This window comes from Panthera onca, chromosome A2 (assembly GCF_046562875.1).
Source record: "Panthera onca isolate mPanOnc1 chromosome A2, mPanOnc1 haplotype 2, whole genome shotgun sequence".
Lineage (NCBI taxonomy): Eukaryota > Metazoa > Chordata > Mammalia > Carnivora > Felidae > Panthera > Panthera onca.
This window is the reverse complement of record NC_138340.1, coordinates 2,477,029-2,494,875: the sequence shown is the minus strand read 5'-3', so window position 1 is coordinate 2,494,875 and position 17,847 is coordinate 2,477,029. Positions and strand designations below refer to the sequence as shown.

General features: G+C 64.7%; 1 protein-coding gene across 2 annotated transcripts; it reads right to left on the bottom strand.

Annotated features, from left to right (window-relative positions):
- Positions 1-463: 463 nt before the first annotated feature.
- On the bottom strand, positions 464-16,121 carry NCLN (nicalin). Of its 2 annotated transcripts, none has more exons than XM_078443642.2 (15): positions 15,811-16,121; positions 11,270-11,460; positions 10,357-10,501; positions 9,590-9,684; positions 6,847-6,927; positions 4,878-4,981; positions 4,456-4,544; positions 4,209-4,348; positions 3,769-3,947; positions 2,341-2,428; positions 2,209-2,247; positions 1,937-2,100; positions 895-948; positions 718-796; positions 464-593 (listed from the first exon to the last, which is right to left on the bottom strand). In XM_078443642.2, exons 1-15 carry the CDS (start codon positions 15,992-15,994, stop codon positions 534-536), a joined length of 1,692 nt encoding a protein of 563 aa, XP_078299768.1. In that variant the 5' UTR covers positions 15,995-16,121; the 3' UTR covers positions 464-533. The 2 variants fall into 2 exon arrangements, with proteins under 2 accessions (XP_078299768.1, XP_078299769.1); XM_078443643.2 differs by having other exon boundaries at positions 1,937-2,097.
- Positions 16,122-17,847: the final 1,726 nt, after the last annotated feature.

Sequence of the window (17,847 nt, the reverse complement as noted above, 5' to 3'; positions counted from 1 at the left end):
CAGGCTCAAGTGCCCCGGGCACGGCGGGAGGGCAGAGGCTGTGACAAGCCAGGGGCTCGGGGGACACGTGCTCCAAGGCCGCACCCGAGGCGAGAGGCCAGGGTGGGGGGACCCAGCCTCCGAGGGATGGGCTGGTGCTGCCCGGCAGACAAGAGGCTGAGCACCCACATCACCAGGCGGACGGGGCGGTGTGAGGCCAGACAGGGCCAGAGAGGGGCGGCCCCCTGCCCCTCAGCCTGCAGTCGCCGGTCAGCGTTGCGGGCAAAAGGAGGGACGTGCCGGGCGCCTTTCTGGTCATCCTGCAGCCCGTGAACCCTGAGGGCTGGGGGATCGCCTCCGGGGCGGGGGGCTCGTCCGCAGACTTGTCCCCAAGTCCAGGGCCCGGCCCCGGGGCCTCCACCAAATGCTCCTCCCAGAGAGTTCACGGGACAGAAAAGAAAGAACCCCCCAAGTCCTCAAGAGCAACACGGAAAAGCTCTGTAATTCGGGGTGCCGGCCGGCTGTGGCGTGGGGAGGGGTGGCAGGCGGGGGCGTCACTGCGCCTTGGCCTTCACGAGCAGTCTCTGAACGGTTCTGTACAGGAGGTCGAAGTGCTGTAGGGGGGGCGTGAGTGAGAGCTGGGCCCAAGGGCTGCCTGGGGGTCACGTCCTGCTAGGCAGGGTGGGGGGAGCACGCAGCTGGCTGGGTGAGCCCCCTCCCGGCCCTCCCCCGGCTCACCTGGACCGCCGTGTAGGCCATCCCGAGGTAGGCGCCGATGCAGACGGCCAACAGCAGGTCGAAGATGGCTGGCTTGACCCTGAGGGAGACCGGGGCGTCGGCGGGGTCAGGGGAGGGTGCGGGCTGCCTCCGTGTCCCTGGACCGCACGCCACGGGCAGTGACCCAGGGCAGCTCACCTGTAGGCATTCATCACCTGCTTCAGCTGGTCATAGAAGACAAACTCGGGGTCCCTGAGGAGAGAGCACTTCCTCAGCAGGGTCACCCAGCAGCGGGGCCACGTTCTGTGTCCCCCAGAAACCAGACTGCCTGGAGGGCCCGTGGGCCCAGAACGGGGGAGGGAGCACACGTGTGTGTGTGTGTGTGTGTGTGTGTGTGTGTGCGCGCGCGTGCGCACGCGTGCTTGGGCAAAGCTGCCACTCACCCTCCTGGGGAAGAACTATTCTTTATCCTGAAGTAACCTCTTTCCTATTGCTTTTCTGGGTGTCAGAACACTCTTTAAAAATGGAGTAGGGTGACTGCTAGGAATTTACTGGTCTGGAAAGCATTTCCATAGAGAGAGGGCAAGGTGGTCTGGGAATCAGAGGCCCTGGCTCCACAGCCGTGGGTCCACTCTGAGCCTCGGTTTCTTCTTCCGCCCAAGGGTTCTGACTCTCAGGCACACCATGAGTTGGGAGAAGGTAAAAAGCCAGCAAAGGGCACCAAGCAGTGTGGGGAGATCTCCTGGCTGTGGACACCTGCAGGTTCCCTCCTGCCACAAGGCCCTGAGGTGCCAGCTTGGCCCACGTGGGGGGCTCCGAGCAGAAAAAAAGACAAAACCCAGGTGGCCCGTGGTGGGGAGGAGCATCCTGAGGGCAGACCGGGGACCGGGGGTACGAGTCACGACACCAGAGCACGAAAGGGCCAGAGGGCGGTGGGGATACAAGGCTGCCCAATTAGACACAGGACATCAGTTACGTTCGGATTTTAAATAAAGAAAAATCTGCCGTCAGTATAAGTATATCCCAAACGCTACAGGAGACATACTTACGCTAAACAAGAACGCGTAAATAAGCATTTACGTGGAATCGCATTTAACTGGCCACCTGTACTTTGAACTTCTTGTTTTATTTCCGTCCACTGTTTCCATCTGCTCTGGAAGCCCCCGGGGCGCCTGCTGAGGGGGGAGCCGCAGCCCACGCGGCTGTTGGGGGGGGGGGGGGGCGGGTAGACGCGCCTCACCGCTTGTCCGCCTTGATGTGGTGCTGCTTCACCTCCTTCAGGTAGCGGCTCAGGTAGTGCTCCAAGGTGCTGAGGAACGTGCCGTCCTTGTCCACCAGCTGGGCCGCGCGGGGCTGGTTGGTGAGCCAGTCCATCACCGAGTCGAGCTGCTCCTGCTGGATCTGCTGCGGGGCACGGGCCGCGGTCACGGGACCCCGCCCCCGCCCCCCGGCCCCGCCCCCTCCTCCTCCCCCCCCCCCGCCCCGCCCCGCCCCGCCCCGCCCGGCCGTTACCATCTGCTCCGTGAAGACCGGCATGTCTGGGGGGGTGCCCTGTGGAGACAGTGGGGGGGGACGCACCTTGAGTCTGGCCGCCCGGCGGGGCGGGCCGGGAGCTGGCGGGCGCGGTGGGGGGGGGGGGCTCACCTTCTCGGTCAGGTTGTAGATGACTCGGGTCAGGGCCTCCGCGATGAGCCTGGTGTTGCGGGTCAGGGTTTTAGAGTCGACCCGGGACCTTAGGGCAGGTGTGAAGAAAACACACGTATGTGTCTGGAATCAGCATCAGTTGAAACCACCAGAAAAAGAGTGGTCGTATTTCCAACGATGATAAAAACAAAAAAGGCCACAGCCGCCTCCTCGGGCAGGGCGGGCGCCTCCCCAGCATCTGCCTGGAATGATGAGGGGCTCTGGGCCTCAGTTTCCTCATCGGGAACGTGGGGGTGGCCAGGGGGGACCCGCCCCCGCGGTTGTGGCGGACCTCACTGATGTGACGTCCTGGGTCGGGTGAACACGTCCCCACATTCACGCCCACCCAGAGCCTGGGGACAGGCCCTGCCTGAGAAGCGGGGCCTCCACGGACGTGACCAGTGAAGGCGAGGTCGCGCTGGAGGGGATGAGCCCTGGGTCCTTACACGAAGGGGGGAAATCGCACAGACTGTGACACAGAGACACCCTCCTGAGGCCGCGCAGGCAACACACAGACCCGGAAAAGGATCTCTGGTGCAAAACACCGCCAAGCCGAGTGTGTAACCCCCCCCCCCCCCCCCCCCCCCCCCGGGAAGGTGGAGGGATTAGCCAGGGCCCAGCCCCTTCCCTCCCGCTCTCTCCGCCCGGAACGCCCTTCTCTGGACGCTCCTCGACTGTAGCACCGCCTCCTCCAGGAAGCCTCCCTGATGCCCCAGGAACAGTCAACACCCCGCCCACACCTGCTCTCTCTCTAGGCCTCACCCACTGCCTGGCAGGGCCTCCTCGAGGACCAGCTTCTCATCCCCCAGCAGACATGTTCAGCAACAGGCTGGGCCCAGCCCCAAGGCCACCATAAAACCCTGGCCCCACTGAGGGCCGACAGGCCACAGGGAGCCACGAACGAGAAGTGAAGTCAAAAATGGCAGAAGCCAGAGGTGCACAGGGTCTTGAAGACAGATGGTGAGGAAGAAAGGGGTGGGGAGGGCTCCCCAAGGAGACACGAGACAGGGCACCACTCGCCAGGCCTCAGCACGGCCGTGCAAAGGCCCAGGGACAGATGTTGCAGCATGTGGGAAGCAGGGTAGACCGAGGTGCCCAGCGTCTGAAAGTCACGCGTGGGGTCTGGACATCACATGTGGGGGCCAGGGGACCCCAAACCACTCACGCAGCCTCCCCATCACTAACGAGGAACACTCAGTAATCCGACCCCAGGCCCCCGGCCCCCCACTGTTCCTAGGGTCCTCAGCCAACGCTGGCCCCTTCCCGACCACCCACGTTTTGGGTTCATTCCCTCCATCCAGGCACCTGCACCTACAGTGTCGCCCCTCAAAGATCGCTCACAACCGGGCATGGACGGAGGGGAGGCTTCGCGGCCGCGCCCACACTCACCTCACATCCATGATGCTGCTGCGCTGGCCGTCGCGGTGGCTCTCCAGATGGGACAGGGTGAAGGCAGGCAGCCGGCGGATGGCAAAGCGCTCGTGCTCCCAGGCCAGGATGTCCTCCGCCAGGTTGATTTTCTTGTGCACCATTGAGAACCGCACCTCCGGGAACTGGTGGGCGGCCACCTGTGCGGGGGCGGGGCCCATCAGGGCGACACCCCCGCCCCGGATGCCGGCCGGTCTCCGCGGAGGGGGGCCCGCGCCAGCTCAGACCACGGACGTTCACGCAGGGCCTTGGGAGCCAAGAGGGTTCCCGGCTCCCTAGTCCTCGGGCGCCAGCATGCACAAAGCGCCCGATCACCAGCCTGCCGGACGCGCCCGCGAGGCAACGAGCGCGCGCGGGGCCAGAGACCCCAGGCAGCAGCGGGCACGCGCTCCGGCACCTACCGTCTCCAGCTCCCGCAGGAAGGCGTGCTGCAGCGTCCCCTCCCTGGGCGGCTTGGACACGTGCAGGTGCAGGCTGTCCCCGCGGCCCACGGTGTCCAGGCACAGAACGAAGGCCACGTTGTCCTGGAGCAGGCTGGAGTCTGCGTGGCAGCAAGAGCGGTTGGGAGGGGCGGGAGGGGCGGGAGGGGCGGGGCCTCTCTGCGGGCCCGGCCCCCCACCCCCGCCCCCGCCCCCCGGGGCCGCTCACCCGTGTGGTCCAGGTTATCTTCCAGCCAGCGCTTGGTTCCCTGGTAGTTGAACTTGCCCCCTCCAGACGCAAAGAACAGGAGGTTGTACCTGGCAGCATGGGGAGAGCGGGTGTCGGCTGTGGAGGGGAGACCGGGCCCCCGAGGAGGAGCTGGTCTCCCACAGGCACTGAGTCCTGACCCCTCAGAGCAGGGTGTCCCTGTCCCAGCACCGTGGACGCTCTGTGGGGCGACCCGGGCTCCGTGGGGGGCGAGCGGCATCCCCGGACCCACCCACTCAGTGCCAGACGGCCCCAGACGGGACCCGGTGTCCCTGGGGTGCAGGACGTGGGTGGGGCTCAGCTCCAGGCCCGGCGCCCGGGGGGACCTCGGCGCGGTTACTCCTGGGGGCGTGCGCGGCCCCTCCCGCCCAGCTGTCACGTACGCGGCGTGGGTGCGCTTGTAGGTGTAGAGCCTGGAGAAGAGGCGGGCGAGCTCCAGCAGCACAGAGATGCCGCTCCCGTTCGAGTCCGCACCGTGGGACAGCCACTGCGGGCAGGAGGGACACGAGGCCGCAGGTCACTTCGCCACCCCTGCCCTGGCAGCCGGAGCCCGGCACCCTGCCTCTGGGCCACGCCTCGCTCCCCGCTCCAGCCCTGCTCGCCAAGACTCTGCCCCACGGGGGCGGCCTGGTCGGAGCACCTGCCCCACGAACACGGCCCCCCTTCCTGCCCCCCCACCTGTGCTACTGGGGGGCAGGAGGGCGGTGCAGGCGCCGCCCCCCCCAAGCTGTGAAAGGCCTCGACTCATCCGCATTCTGTAATCTGAAGGAACACTCCCAACAACACGGTAATCAGATAAAAAAAAAAAAATTGGATTCTATCATAGGGCTTGGGGACCCCCCAGGTTACAGTCTGTAGCCAACATATCACATATTGATACATTAAAATTCAGGGGAAAAGGTAACAGGACGCTCAGGGAAGGAACCAGATACCAGAGGCCACATGGCGTGTGAGGCCACGTGTGTGAAACGTCTAGAACAGGCTCATCCACAGACAGGAAGGGGGCTCGTGGGATCTGGGGAGCGATGGGGAGTGACCGCTGATGGGGATGGGGCTACTTTTGGGGTGACAGAATGTTCTGGAAGTGGACGGTGATGGTTTTCACAACTCTGAGTGTCCCACTCTGTACTAAAACATTTGCTTTAAAAGAACAATTTTTAAATGAATTACATCTCACAGAAGGCAGGCAGGCAGACTTCAAGGCAGGGGGCGGGGGATTAAAAACAAAATAATCTAAAAGGCTGCAGATGAGGCGGGAGGGAAAATGACGACGAGGCTGAGCATCCTGAGGGGACAGCTCAGGCCTTGCCTCTGGGCCCTGGCGGGTCCAGGCATCCGGGACCGCCGGCCTCCCAGGTGGGGTGGCCCTTGGAACGGCTGCTCCCCATTGCCATGGTCACACGGCCAGGACCTCACGCCGGGCTGCCACTGGCAACCTCTTCGCTTTGGACAGTTTTTCTTTCAAAGCAAGACTTTCCTGATGAAGCCACAGGCACTGTTCACAAGCTGGTGAGAGTGAGCAGTGACCGTGACCTCGCTGTGCAGGGGGCTCAGACAGCTCGGCAGGGGGTGAGGGGGTGGGGGAGGCGTGCAGGGCAGCAGAACTCAGCAGGCCCGACACTTCCCTCCTCAGAGGACCGCTGGCGAGGCTGGCCCTCAGCGGCGTCTGAAACTGGACTCGGGGCTCCCACCAGCCTCACCTGCCGGGGGCTCGTGTCCCGGAGCTGTCCGTGCAGACACGAGGTTTGCGCCGAGGACCCGCTCCCCTCCTGGGGTCTGGGGTCTCCACCCGAGCCTGGCGGAGGGGCCTGCTGACCGACCCCCGGTGAGAACCTGGCGCTGGGTCTCTACGCCCCCTGGAGACCACACCTCACGTGTCGGTTTGGGGGAATTAAGCACATCCTGAGGGACACGCTGGGAGAGGATTCTGGAAGCTTAGCCCGGTGTCCCTGTGCCGTCCCCCACCCCGTGCCTACGCCCTGAGATTATTTGCTTCTCATCCTTTATAAAAACCACGGCCTTGGGGTCCTCCCAGCACACCCCCACCCCTGGGAATCTTTGCACACATCCCTGCTCCTGGCAGGGGTCCTGAGGACCCTGGCACGGACACCCTGGGCTCGATTTCTGGCCACCCATCTCTCGCGGGACCCTGGCCGCAAGACCTGCCTCAGGTTAGCCCGTGTCTGCTCCACGATGCCACCCGTGCCAGGGATCCTCCTGGGCCTCAGAGGGCGGGTGCGGCTGCTGTGACCCCAGCCACACTGCACAGAAACGCTCCACCTCTGAGCTAGGCTGGAGCAGGGCTGGGGGTGGGGGTGCCCGGGCCCCTCCCCAAAGTGCCCGCATACGTACGGGGGCCACTCCGAAGGCATCATAATGGGCCACGATGACGATGGTGGGCAGGTCTTCTCCACCCAGCCCGGTCAGCCGCCCCTGCAGAGAGAGAGACAGTCTGTGAAGGGCACACTGGCGGGGGGGGGGGGGGGGGGGCAACGGCCAGAAACATTTCCGGCTGCCCCCGTGGGGTGGGGCAGTCTCTCGAGCCCTGCCGGCTCCGACACGGACAATACGTGAACCAATGGCTGTGGCCGGGCGCCAATAAAACTTTATTTACACAAGAAGTCACGAGGGCCACAGCACGCCGACCACTGCTCTCTCTGTCGTGCTTCCCCAACTGGAGACCCGACCCATCTTTCGAAGGCTGAGCCCCGAGCCACCGTCAGGGCAGGAGCAGAGCTCTGCTGATGAGACACAGCCAGTTCAGAACGTGGCCACAGGAGCCCATCGGGGTCCGGGGTCCAGGTCCCGGCGCCCCAGCTGGAGACCCAGCACGTGTGGACCGGCCCTCGCTGAAGTCACGGGGGTGACAAAGCAGAACCACCTCTTGTCAGCAAAGGCCTCAGCCTCCACTCCTCCCGTCCAAGGCTAGTCCCGGGGTGCAGAGAGGTCGGACGGGGTGGCCCAGGGTCTTTGCCAGCACACGGCTGAGGCCGTTTTTCTGATCCTGCCAGCTAGAGGGCGAGCTCTGCGAGGGCCTTAGCCACGTCAGATGGGAAGCGGCCGCTGGCGAGCCCTCCTGGCTGCCGTCCACGGGGAGCCGGCCGAGACCCGGGACAACAGCTCGGGTGTGGGTCCCCGCCCGAGACCACGGGCACACTGCCGACCGTGCGGGCTCAGGCCTCTCGAGACAGGCCGATCCCAGCACCGGCTGTGTGAGCCAGCGGGGGTCAGGGAGAGTAGGGGGGCAGCCGAGCGCCCCCGCTTCCTCCATGCCCCCCGCTTCGACCCAGATAACAGGGATGGCAGAGGGCTCAGGGCACTGCAGAGGTTTCTAGAACCACAGGCCAGGACCGCCAGGCTGGCAGGCTGAAAGAGACTCCTGAAAGGCAAGAACCCACCAGACCCCGGGCGGCTCCGCTGCTATTAACCCCCCGGTACCCGGACTGGCTGCTGCTCAGCCCCACCTCCGGGAGCCCGTTGCAAGGACCCTGCCGCGATCCTTGGCATGATTCTCACGGTATTCCTCCTCTAATTTCACCCGCTGCGTAGACGGGGCAGCGCCGTCCCCACGTCCTGAATCGGCCTGCCCAGCCCCCTGCACCCGGTCCCTGCGGGCGGCCCACCCCGCCCGGAGCCCCGACTCCCCTCGCCGCTATAGACCTGCCAGTCTGGCGTCCTCGAGGGTCCCTGCGCGGACAGGGAGGAGCCATTTTTTGCAGGCGTGGCTGCCCCGGCAGAGCCCGTCTCCCGCTGGGCCGAAGTGCCCGCCTGCCACCCTCGGACCTCCCCCGACTGCAGGGGAGTTCTTCCAGGAAGGAAGGGCATCCCGCCCGCTGCTGCCTCCCACACACAGCAGGGCTCAGGGTGCTCACGGAGAAAGCAGGTTAAACTCCCGAGGCGGACTCGCTTAGTTCTCGAGAGAGGAGGGCTAGCCGCACCCCAACTCGCACTGAGCCCGCACGCCGGCACCAGGGGCTGGCCGAGTAGCCTTGCGCCGTCTGGAGTGAGCCACTGGGGACTCAGGCCCGCCTGGCCCAGACAGAGGCCGGGGCGACCAGCACGCTCGGCTCAAGTGCTCGCTGAGGGCCTACTGTGCACAGGCGCCTGGCCAGGCTCCCAGGACACCACACAGGCCGAGATGACACGGTCTCAGCTCCTCCGGCGCCGGGGCCGGTAGGAAAGAAAGAGTGACACGCAGGCTCCGAGCGTGTCAGATGGGACGAACCCTGGACACGAAGTAAAGCCAGGCCTGGGTCAGGCCTGCCACGGGACGACTCCGGCTCCCGGGTTAAAACTATATGTGGGTTCTCAGGCCGACAGGCTGCCATCGGGCACTCAGCCCCTGGCCATGCACTTGCCCCATCTGTGCTCCTTGCCCTGTGCCTTTGCTTCCGGGGCCTCTGTGAGGGTCCCCCAGGCGGTCTCCAGGGAGACCTCCTCACTGGGGTGGGGGACACGACGGACACGATGACACCATGAAAAGAAGACAGTCCCCACTTTGTGCTTTTCCACTGCCAGCCCTCCCCCTCGCCACCTCCCCACCCTGGGTCCACGCAACTGCCAGAGCTTTCCGTCCAGGCCCCCCACGGCTGCCGACAGAGCTGACCCTCGACACGGGGGAGAGCAGAGCAGCCGAGTCAGGGTTTCCTCCGGCCTACACGCTTGCTTCCACCCCCACGGGAGGTGATTACGGGCTGAACTCCTTCATGTTTGGCCTGCCGCTTTAATTGCCTACTTCAACACCCAGAGCTCAGCTCTCTCCCAGCTCAGCTAAGCTGTGGACAACGGGGGGTGTGTGTCCCCAGAAGGTTCTGAGGATGCAGCCTTGGAGGTATCACGATATGAAAAGAAAAGGCCACAGCGGGAAGGGGAGCTCTCTGCGAGGCAGGGACAGCCAGTGCAAAGGTCCTGAGGCAGGATGAAGAGACCTGATGTATGGCTGGGGCTGGCAATGGGAGGCAGGAGATGGGCTGGTGGGGAGATCTGACCCGATTTCCCCATCAGAGGCTCCCTCCGTGGGGAACAGGTGGGGCTGAGCTCAGAGAGCAGGATGCCCCGCTCCCCAGGTCTTAGTGTGGCAGGCAGGGCCACTCACCTCCACACTGGTGATGAGCCAGTCGCTCACGGCCTTGCTCTGGACCCCGCTGGTGACCATCTGGAAGCCGTTGGCAGTGGCAGTGTGGAGCAGCACTGAGAACAGGTCGGGGAGCGTCAGCCCCAGGCCCGGGGGGCTCCCGCACCAGAGCCGGGATCCTTGTGGCCCCAGCACCCCAGACGGCGGGGGTTCAGTCCAAGGCCAGCTGGACACAGGCCCGCCCCTGTGAACCGGGGCGCCGCGCGAGGACTGGGCAGGGCAAAGAGCCTGGCAGGGAAGACACTCGTGCCCTGGCACCGGTCACACCCGCCACCCGCACGGCTGAGAAGGGAGTAGCAGGCAGGTCCCTTCCCCGGCGTCTCTGACGGCTTCACCTGCCCCGCGCCAAGCTCGTGGACGCCCCCGATCCACGGAACAGAAGAACGGGTTTCCTCCCTCCCCAAGGACGCTGCCACCCCTTCCCGACAGACTCCAGCGTGATATGGTGGCAAGGACAGAACCCTCGGCGGGTGGAACAGGTGTCTGTGTTTCCCATAAGCCATCAGAGGCTGAACGTGGGAAACGCCTCCCCAAGTCAGTGGTTCTCCGGCTTCTGTTTGCACAGGAACCAGGGGCGGGGCGGGGGGCGCGGAACGGCAGGGTCTTGGCCTCCAGCCCCAGGTCTGTGGCACAGCCGGTGCGTGCAGGGCCGTGCGCTCGCTGTGAGACGCGGCCCCTCAACAGGCCAGGACCCCACACGCCAGCCCCGTCCTGCAGCCCAAGCCTACCTTCGGCAGCGGAGGCGGAGCCCTGGGCGGCAGACGCGGCCTGCGTCTGCTCGTAGATAGACAGCAGGGCCTCGTCCTCCACGGCAAAGTACACAGGGACCACGGTCTCCATGGCCAGCATCTCAGGCTCGGTCTCCATGAATTGCTGTGGAGGAGAGGCTTGCTTAGGGGGCTTCTGGCCTGCGGGGGGGGGGGGCGGGGGCAGGGGGCAGTGGCCGTCCCGGGAGCACAGGCAGCCTCCCATGAGGCTGGCTGATAAGGCCAGGATCACACCGGAGAGGACAGGATGGGATGGGGGGGTGGGCGCAGACGGGACAAGGGCGGAGGGCTGAGAGAGGGTGGCAACGCCATGGGCGCCCAGGCGGTACCCGCCAGGGAGAAAGCAGGCTGGGAGGACAGAGAGGGAGCCGGCCAGGTCTGGGGTCAGATCTGGCGTCACTGTGGGCCGGCCCCAGCCCCAACGGCCATCACATCCTCAGATGTCGGCACCCTGGCTGACGGCAGGGACCCGCACACAGCGAGCACAAGGTGCCCGCACACGAGGTGCACCGGCCGTGCCACGGTCCTGGGGCCGGAGGCCGAGACTCTGCCGATCTGCAGCCCCCGCCCACCCCCGAGCTAGGCTTCGGTAAGGCTGAGCCCCCTCCACAGCCCCACCCCCGCATCTCATCTGCAAAAGCCTCTTCATCCGTGGAGTTTCACGGGGACCTGTGAGACCCCGTTAATTCAAAGCAGGTCGCCGCCTCGGCACTGTGGGGGTGGCAGCAGCATCCCCAGCCCACCCCCCGGATGCCAGGGGCTCCCCAATCACAGGTGTGTCCCCTTAAGGACAGGATCACCCCGGGGTGGCAGGGGCCACGATGAAGAGGCAAAGAGGCAGCAGCCCACTCCCTGAAGGGCAGAGGGCACTCACCCGGATGACGTCCTGGGGCACGGCGGCCATGGCTCGCGGCAGGATGATGACCACGGCGCCGGCCGACTGCCTCAGGGCCTTCTGGTACTGCTCGTAGGAGAAGTCCAGCAGCCGCATGAGCACGCAGCGGCGACTCAGCACGTCCGCGTCGATGGTGCGGGCCTCTGTGTTGAGCACTGCGTTCCGAGTGCCTGCAGGAGGGCGGGCAGGGCCTCCCTCAGTGGGGCACCGGGACCCCCACCTGGAAACCACGGACTCGAGGGCCCCCACGGTCTCACCCCCTACGTGTCCCACAGCGGCCACAGGCACGGCAGACACGGGCAAGACCACGTCCGCCAAGGCCTGAGCCTCACCGCCCACAGGTGCAGCACGAGTCACAGGGCCCCTAAGGACCACTTAAGAGCTAAGACCCTCCTCCCTGGGTGCCGTGGGGGATGGGGCAGCATTCCTGGACACACCCACTCAGTGCCGGGGGCTCAGGTGTCCCCAGACACGGCCCAGAGTCCCCCCGGGACAGGACTGCCCCAGATCGGAGCCTCCGCTCTACAGCCGAGGGCCATCTCTCACTCTCTTCTGAGAGCTGAAGAAAGTTCCAGAAAATCAGGGAGAGAGCTAGAGACGGAGCTTCCAGGCAACTGAATCCCCCCCACCCTCCATCCAAGAAGAGGTGGGTTGGAACCGGGATGGTGGAGAGCTTTTCTGGGGTGAACAGGGGTCTCCCCCAGACACAGGCACCTGAACCCTGAGCCCTGAGAGGGCCGCACTGGAGAAAACCGGCCAGAAGCCACACGGACGCTAAATGCCTGCATGTGGACAAGCGCTAACATCTACGTAACTTCCCACAGCGGCACTGTCCCCATGCGTGGTGCATGGCAGGCCCTCAGGGGCCGTTTGCCTCCCAAGCACGGTGGGAAAGGGGACTTAGGCAGCTCCCCAGAAAAAATCCCAATTTTTACATCAAATCACTCAAAGAGCAAAAAGAAGCATCCATTGCAAAATGCCTCAAGAGCTGCAGACCAACCCAGGCTGCCCAAAACAAGCAACCATGTTATATGCGGGGCGGGGCGGGGCAGGGGAGGGCAGGGGGGAGGCTGGGTGTGGCCCCGGGGCCTCCCATCCCAGACCCGGACAGTGGATGCTCAAAGTCAGGACGGGGAGCCCGGCCTTGCCATCCGAAGGTCAGAGCTGCGGGGGCAGGTGTCCACACGGACGCTCGGCTACGAACGCCCCAAGCTCAGAGCCAGCCCCCCGGCCCCCACCTGTGCTTTCCGGGAACGCGGCCTCCGGAGAAGGCAGGCAGACCAGGGAAGGGGCTGGTCAGGGGAAAGGGGACAGCGTCCCAGGAGGGAAAGGGAAGGCCATCTTGGGAGCAGGGGGCCTGTGACCAAGGCACGAAGGTGACCCACGTCCCCAGGGCCGGGGGTGGGGCGCTCCCTCCAGGGGCCTTTTCCCTGACTCAGACTGGCCGTGGGAGCCCCAGGAGGGCCGGGCAGGGCGAGGGCAGCAAGACCTTCAGGTCGTCCTCAAAGCGCTGGGAGTCCGGGAAGGCCCCTCCCCCGTGCCCCACACTCGGCCTCCCAGGCCCGGTGCTCCCTCACGGAGCGGGACTCCACCTTCCCGGGGGAGGATCCCAGAAGGGAAGCGGGGAGAGCAGAGGCGGGTGGACACGGGCCCCCAACCGCCCCCCCGGGCCCCGAGGGCCCCAGGGGCAGAGACCCTCTTCGCCGACGTGAAGCTGAGGCCGGCGCAGCTGCCCCCTCCACGGACCCCGGACAGGAAGAGGTCGGGCTCGGTGGGCGCCACGACCGGGCAGGACGGAAGCCGCCAGTTCTCTCGCCAGGACCAGGCCCGAGCAGGGGTCGCAGACTGCTCTATCAAAGGGCCGGGAGGTCACGCCTCTCACCTTGTGGGCCACACCAGCCCCGCCTCAAGTACTCAGTTCTGCACGCCAGCCAGCGGCCACGGCTGTGTGCCAATAAAACTTTATTTACCACGAGGGGTGGAGGGGCCTGACGGGGTGCTCGCGTGGCCACCTCTCCCAGGGCCTCGCCTCAGCCTAGGGGATCAAGTGAGGCAGGTATGAGCAGGCCGCTAAGCGCGGCAAGGCGCACATGCAAGGCTGTTAAAGCGACCTGTCACCCCGGGAGGGCCAGTCTTCCAGGAGGCGGTGGCGGGGTCACACCCACGGCCTTGTACCTGACGGGATTACCCTCAGCCCAGCTGGCACTTCGGCACAAAGAGCACACCCCTTTCCTTCCCAGCAGCCGGCCGGCCGGCCTGCATTTCTCAAGAGGAGAGAACAGGAAGTGAGGAAAGGAGGCAGAGTCGGAGCGAGGTTTGCACCAGGAGGCGGGGAGCCCGCAGGCACGGAGGGGGTGCTGAAGACACAGGGGAGACGGCAATCGGCGATGACCTACAGGCCGGCGCTCAGAGACCACGCTGGCCGCCAGAGGGCCAGGGCTCCCTCCGGTCCCACCAGAACAACGGCACCAACAATCCCTCCAGCGTCTCCCCAGGTGGACACAGCCCGGTGTGAGGGGCACGGGGTCAAGAGGGTGCGTGACCGCCACACACCGGGCCTCTGCCTCCTTGGGCTGCACACCAGCAGCTCTCGGCTGAGACGGGGGGGCACCCCCCGGGCTCACCCCCAGAGCCCAAGGTCTTTACGGACGCCACACGGGGGAAGATGTCAAGCCACGAAAAGGAATGGGAGGGAATCCCAGGAGGAGGAGGGGCAATGAACCCAGGGAAGGGAGGACAGAGGAAAAGAAAGCCGGACGGAGACCCACCCGGCCTCCGGTTGTCTCAGGTTCCAGGCTCTGCGCCTTCTGGAGCACAGGTTCCTCTGGCGGCCGCCAGCCACCCTTGGCTGATTCGCTTTATTACAACTGACACAACACTGCAAACTCCCATCCTCCCTTGCCTGGACCACATCCCCAGTGCCCAGTGGCCACCTGTGGCTCGTGGCTCCCACGTTAAACAGCAAAGACACACAAGACAGAAAGTTCCACCAGACGCCGCTGGTAAAGGCCCTTCACCCACGCAAACGTGGAACGTTCCACGAAAACATGCCCAGGGCATCAGGGGCTCCGGGCCTTCCGTCCCACCCCTCCAGAGCCTGGGGCCTCAGGTCAAGATCATCACTGTAACCCACTCAGGTCAGCCCCCTGGCACCGAAGCCATGCAGGGCAGGGTCGTTCTCTGGGGGTGGGGGCGCGCATTCTGGGCACTGAGGGCCGGTGAGTGGCATCCCTGGCCTCACCCACTGGATGCCAGGGGCACCCCCACTTGGGGCAACCACAAAGTCATCACCCAGCGTCCCCTGGGTTGACAGCCACTGTTCTAAACAGAAATGGCCTAACTTTGGGGGTGAGGACGGATCTGAGAGGATGTCTGGACACGTCTGCAGGGCCCGGGGTTCCCCAAGGGCTGGGCTGGGGATCCGTGGGGCTCAGGCTAGGACTGAGATGTTCTAACAGGAGGAGACAGTCCAAGAGGAGACTGGGTCAGAGGCGAGGACAATCAGAACGGGGGAGGAAGCTCTCTATGGAGAGATCAGACTTGCACTTGCAGGGGCCTAAGGCACCAAGCTGGAAGAAAAACCCAGAGGCCAGAAGGTTCTGGAACACCAGATACAGCTACAGTCCAGTAGAGATGAGGGAGTTTAGAATTGAGGCTTAGGGGCTGGGATCAGGACCTTGAGAGGAAGGAGAAGGGGCAGGAGGGGGACCCAAAGAGCTGTGCTCGTTCCAGGGCCAGGAGGTCTGGGACAGAGGACCCCGCAGGGTCAGAGGCAATCCAGGATTCCTGGACAGAGGGAGCAAGTACGGTACCAGGGTGAGGAGGCTGGGCGAAGGGGGGGTGTGTGCACCGAAGGAAGGGACAAGACACGGGGTCTAAGGGACCCCACAAGCCCACAGGCATGGGGACTGAAATGGGAAGGAGTGGGGGCCGGGGGCCTTGGCTAAGGAATCTGGCTCATAGGTCAGAGCTCCTGAGACCCGAGGGGACAATACTGGCACTGAGCAGAAAACAGTGGGGGTACCTGGGCCGTGCAGGGTCAGGGCTGGTTGGAACTGCCCATCGAGGGGCTCCGCCTGGCAGAAACCAAGCCAGGAGGCTCACCTCCAAATCCGCCCCCAAAGCGGGAGCTCTGGGCACCGGGACACGGCCCAGTGAGGATGGGCACCGGGGTGGTGTCCCGGGAAGGGGGCCTCGGCAGTGCGACTCCGGCCCAGCTGGGAATCCGAGGGTCCAGGAGCAGAGGGAGCTTGGCCTGAGGGTCGGAGCCCCGGGTTCTGGGGCCCGCTGCCCTTGCCAGGGGCCAGCGGAGCCCGCGCTGAGGGCTCCAGGGGCACGGGACGGACAGAGCTGGGCGCCACGCAGGGGTCCACGTACGCAGGCTCTGACTCGTCTGCGGCTCGGCTAAGGCTAAGGGTCGGGTGGCCTAAGCGAGGTCTGCGGGCTGCACTGCAGCTGGCCAGGCCGGCGCGGCGGGTGCCCGGGCTCCGGGGAGCCCGGCGAGGCCGGGGTGCACGCACCGTAGGGCTGCCCCTGCAGGTCGTACTGCTGCATGCGGTACACGGTGAACTCGTGCGCCGCGTCGGCGGCCGGCAGCGGCGGCGCCACGAGCAGCAGCACGGCGGGCAGGAAGACGATGAAGCCGAGCGGCAGGCACGACGCCTTCAGCATGTTCTCCAGCACCTCGCCCGCTTCTTCCAGCATCCTGGCCGGCGGCGGGGCCGCGCGGGGCGGCGGCGGGGACGGGACAGCGGCAGCGGCGGCGGCGGCGGCAGCGGCGGCGGCGGCGGCTCCCGCGGACTCACCTCAGCATGGGTAGCCGCCGGGGTCCTGCGGGCGCCGCGCCGGGCAGCCCGCGCCTGCTCCGGGGTCCTGCGGGCACCGCCACGGGCCGCCCCGCTCGCCGCGCTGCCTCCGGGGAGTTGTAGTCCTCCTGGCGCGCGCGGAGCCTCCTGGGAGTGGTAGGCCCACTCTGTTACTTCCCAACGGAGGACGCCGCGGTGGACTGTTGGGCTAGAACTGATGGCGTGTCACGTCAACTCCGAGTCCCGAAATACGGAGACTTTAAAAACAACTGTTTGCGGTCGAACTTTCTCCAACCCTGTCTCTTGTGGGGGGACAAGGGGGGCGGCGAGAGCCGCGGGGCAGGACGTGACCTTCCGACCCGGAAGGAAGTTGGAATAAGAGACGAGAGGGGCCAGCCCAGTGCGCGCAGTCTCCTGGGAATTGTAGTCCGGTTAAACAGGCGCAGGGCTCATGGGAGCCGTAGTCTTCCTGGCAGAAGTCAGAAAAATCCCTTAAAACAACCAAGGCACGTAGATGTTAGACTCCGCGAGGGCAAAGACTTTTGTCCGCTTCGTGCGTTGGTGTATCCCCAGAATTTAGTGCGAGGCCTGGCATACAGTGGGTTGGCTCTACAGTTTGGGGATGAATGAATGAAACAAGAAGAAAGAAATCATGATAGAAGTCTCCTAAAGGGATGGTGCAGTGGGTTATGGGACTTGTAGTCTGGATCCTGGAGTTTGTGCAGGGTCGGTGATAGGATGATTTCTACTTAGGCTTATTCGTATTTGGGGCATATTCATAGTAAAAAAAAAAAAAAAAAAAAATTCTTTTGAAGTTCGTTGTTCATATTTTTAACTGGGTGTCCCGTATTTGCTTTTTTCGAATCTGGCAACCTTAAGATCTCACTGTCTGCCTGCGAGGGGTCTTAAGGAACATCCATAACTCATACCCCCTGTGTGAGGGTACAGATGGGAAGACTGAGGCCACAGGGTGCCGAACAAGAAGGCCCTGCCCCCCAGTGAGTTGACATCCAGGCTTCAATACGGCTCCTGGAGGACTTGGGGGACCCCTCCCCCCCCTTCTGCCCCAGGTGCGAGGCGACATGTGTGCTGACTGATAGAATTCTGGACTCAAGTCTCAGTGCCGACCCACCCTTCCCAGCTGTGTGACCTTGGGCAGATTGCTTCACCTCGCAGAACCTCAGTTTCCTCAGCCACCCGATATGATGACAAATAATCAGATGCCCTTTTCCCAACCACCCCCCTGCCAGGGGTAAGAATTCAGTAAGATGGTCCCCGGGGGAACTGACTCAGAAAGAGCTCAGCACACATTAAGGGCTCGGTAAGCGCTGGCGTGAGAATGCACCAGCTCGTGCAGCCTCCCGGCTGCTGCCTCTCCTATCCCTCCACCCCACCCTCCTGCAAGGCTAACACCTTCCTGCCTGGCGTTTGTCACCCCTAACCAGAGTGGGACCTTTGGGGGTGCAGGCACCAGGGTGTCTGTGGGCGGAACCCCAATGCCCAGAGTAGAGCCTGACACACTGGTTAAGTGAATGAATGAATGAGTGGAATGAACGGGAAGTGAGAGCTCCAATGCCCCCCCCCCACCCCGAAACTCATTCTGGCCCATGTGCCTTTCGTCCCTGCTTCTGCCATGTGCCCCCGTTCTTCCGGGTCAGGCTATGAACGCACAAGATACGCACACACTCACCCAGAGACAGCCGGAGAAAGGGGCCTGAACTTGGCTCGGAAGACGAGGCCTGGGCCCTGGAG